Below are 3,116 nucleotides of genomic sequence, written 5' to 3'. Positions count from 1 at the left end.
GGGGGGGGCTTATGAAAGTGTCACTCAGGAGGTAGTAGAGTAAGCAAGCATTACCATCCTCCTCTGTTTATTTGTCTGAACGATAAATTCCCTCCCTTTTAGAGCAATTAATTATGCAATTTAATGAAATGAGCAGGAATAAAGGGCATAAAACTATTTTGCCTTTTCTGTGCAGCGGCACACTGTATGCTTAGATATTTTAGTTTTGTCTCTTGTGGTTACAGTGTTTTGATGCATGGGTTCTGCCTGTAAAATCTATTTGCATGCAAATTTTTACATTTCCCTCCGCATCAAACACTTACTGTGATACATGTACTGTATTTCACCAGACAGACAAGGTGAGAGTGAATCCCACTCAGAATGGATCTACTTGTTTCTTTGTGATTGTTTGTGTGTGTCTGTATGTCTGTTTGTGTGTGTGTGTGTGTGTGTGTGTGTGTGTGTGTGTGTGTGTGTGTGTGTGTCTGACAGGGTGACAGGGAGTGACGAACAGTAGAAGAAACAGAAGAGGGAGCGCGGAAGACGCCATGTGAATTTACCTTGATGTTCATTTATCCATTCTGATATGTTTTGTCCAATCTCATCTGCTCCCTTAGGTCATCGAGAAAATTCCTCCATCTGTGATTTCAAGCCCCATTCCTCCGTGCCCTTGGCTTCCTGAGGTAAAACACTTCTCGCTTGATCTCTTTAAGCCTTTTTTGTTTTGCTTTCTTCTGTAATCTCAACTTCATAACAGTGAGTGAAGTCAGACTTGTAAAACAAGTTCACAAAATATTAGTCCTTAAAAAAGCAACCACAGCTGTGTGTATAATATCAAGCACAACAATAATAGACAGAGTATTGTTACTGATCATGTTGTTCCTATTTTGCTATTATATCACTACACATGAAATTCATATTTATTATTAATTAATTATTCATTAGACTCCCATATTAAATAGAGAGAGGATATAGTCACAACATAGAGTATTTGTGTTTTATAGCATATTGTACAAGGCTTCCATAACAGATACATGATGTATTGTAGTGTAAATTCCTATTGATATGCTAAACAGCCCTCACCTACTCTATTTTACTCTACTGTTACAATATCTCTCTCCATCATATCTTTCTCTCTCTCTCTCTCTCTCCCAATGCCCTAACTTCGCCAAGTACTATATGTATTTCCTTGAAGATAAAAAAAACACACACACATATATATACACACACACACACACACACACACACACACAATACAGAAGTTCTCAGTCGTCCTGGATCAACAACACAACCAGCAGATTACAACCACTCATTCAAATGCAAATTACATGTTCAGATTTTGTGTGAAAAAAGGCAGAGAGAGGAAAAGCGTCCGAGTGTCTCGGACAACAGAAGAGAGGCAGAGTGAAAGAATACGCTTCTAGTCCTGAAAATCAATTCACGGAGACAGAGAGGAACCTGAGCAAATGTATATTACAAACCCGATTGTTCTTGTAATGGTTTCAGTGACTGCTCCGTAGCAAACCCCCGCAATGTGCTTGGTCATGACACATAAGAATGAGAGACGGTTTGAGCTCGCATTCATGACTTCCCACCTTGGTGGAGTAGAATTCGTGTATGAGCGTGCATGCTCGTGTGTACATGTATTAGCATCCAGTGTTATTTACTTGATTGTGTCTAAGTGAAGTGTGGGATCAGTGGCTGGCCTTTCTCCAGCTCCACTTAACTTTAGGAGGGGAAACAGGACAAAAGCCATCAGGGAAGACAAGGACAAATCATCTTTAGATGAAGTGTTTTAAGTGCTCTGATTCTCCTCCCACGTCATCACTGTGAATTAGGTGCCCTCTGCTCACTGCTAAGGGGTGTAGAATATAAACAATGCCAAGGGAACGGATGTTAAACGAATGAAAGTGGAAAACCATGAGGGTGTCTATCTTAGTCAGCCTCGTAAATCTCAGTTCCCTCGCCATGCCGCTGCGTTACAGTGATGTTGCGCTCTGACAACCTGCCAGCCGAGCTTGGAGGGGCTGCGTGTGGTGTGGTCTGGTCGATCGTGTTCTTAGCGGTTTCAACCATGGCAGACGTTGCAGGCAGAGCCATGTCTTTGTTTTATGCAAATCCATGCATATGAGGAGGGGTTGAGGGGGGGTGGATGGGTGATGAGCAGTCTGGCCACGTAGCTCCAGGAGGACAGGCTGAGTGATGGAGACGGAGAGCCAGGTCTCCGTGTCCTTGCCTGGGGAAAGACTGACTCTGGCCTGTACAGCCCAGCCACCACCAGGACGCGGCGTTACTGCGATACTACTCCACTGATGCAAAAGAAAAAGATTTTTTTTTTTTTCCTAGGCACAAATGTATTTACTCTGCGAGTTGGCGAGGAGATAAAGAGAGGTTAACATTGCATGGGACTGCTAGTGTGTCTCACCTGCGACTGGTGTGTGTGTATGTTATGAAGGAAGGCGCACCTCAGGGGTTCGCCATGCAAAGACACACTGGAGTTCAGAGCCCAGCAGGGAGCCGAGGCACCCCGAATATGCTGACAAAGATAAAACACCAGGTGTGTGTATATGCACCGCAAAGTGTGTGAAAGAGGCTGTGAGAGAGAGAGAGAGGGGGGACTGCAAGATTTGGGAAGCAGGCTTGTGTGTGTGTTCGTGTGGGTTTTTCTAGTGCTTGTGCACATGTGCGTGCAATCGCATAAGAATAATGTAACAGGTAAGCAAGGCCACCAACCATGTGAATGATGTACAATAGGGTGGTTTGGGTGAAACCTGCTGAACCAATGTCACCCACATACCACAACTAGTCATAACGATCCAGTTCCCATCTTCACAAGCGTATTTTGCTCACCTATATTGGTGTAGTTCATCTGTGCAGTGAATTGAACGTTTTCAAAATAGTTCCGTTCCATCATCCTTTCCCACTCACTTCTTCTAAGAGCTGCGTGCTAACGGTAACGCTTGGTCGGATGCTCCTCTATCACACAGAGCTCTATTTCTGGGTGCCAGGATGTTGGTCTCAGTGGTTGAGGGCAGATGAAATCGATCCAGATTGACCTGTCATGTGGAGGAGAAAATGAATGAGATAGAGGAGGGGTGCAGAGGCCAGGGAGAGAAAGGGGGGGTGGGGGGGGGGGG

The 3,116-nt window shown here is 44.4% G+C and overlaps 1 protein-coding gene across 2 annotated transcripts in view; it reads left to right on the top strand.

The window, feature by feature from the left end:
• mafa (MAF bZIP transcription factor a) overlaps positions 1 to 3,116 on the top strand; it is an 81,850-nt gene that overhangs the window by 9,323 nt on the left and 69,411 nt on the right. For both annotated transcript variants that reach the window (XR_002759952.2, XM_023395763.2), the window contains exon 2: positions 597 to 662. Coding sequence is in view for 1 of the 2 variants with exons in the window: in XM_023395763.2 (XP_023251531.1) it covers positions 597 to 624 (28 nt within the window). In the remaining variant the exon portion in view is untranslated. The remainder of the gene's footprint in view (positions 1 to 596; positions 663 to 3,116) is intronic.

The sequence above is a fragment of the Seriola lalandi genome, unplaced genomic scaffold (assembly GCF_002814215.2).
Source record: "Seriola lalandi dorsalis isolate HSWRI2012SDOR001 ecotype SW California unplaced genomic scaffold, Sedor1 jcf7180002054968, whole genome shotgun sequence".
NCBI lineage: Eukaryota > Metazoa > Chordata > Actinopteri > Carangiformes > Carangidae > Seriola > Seriola lalandi.
Note: the sequence above shows the minus strand (reverse complement) of the source record. Positions and strands in the feature narration are given on the sequence as shown.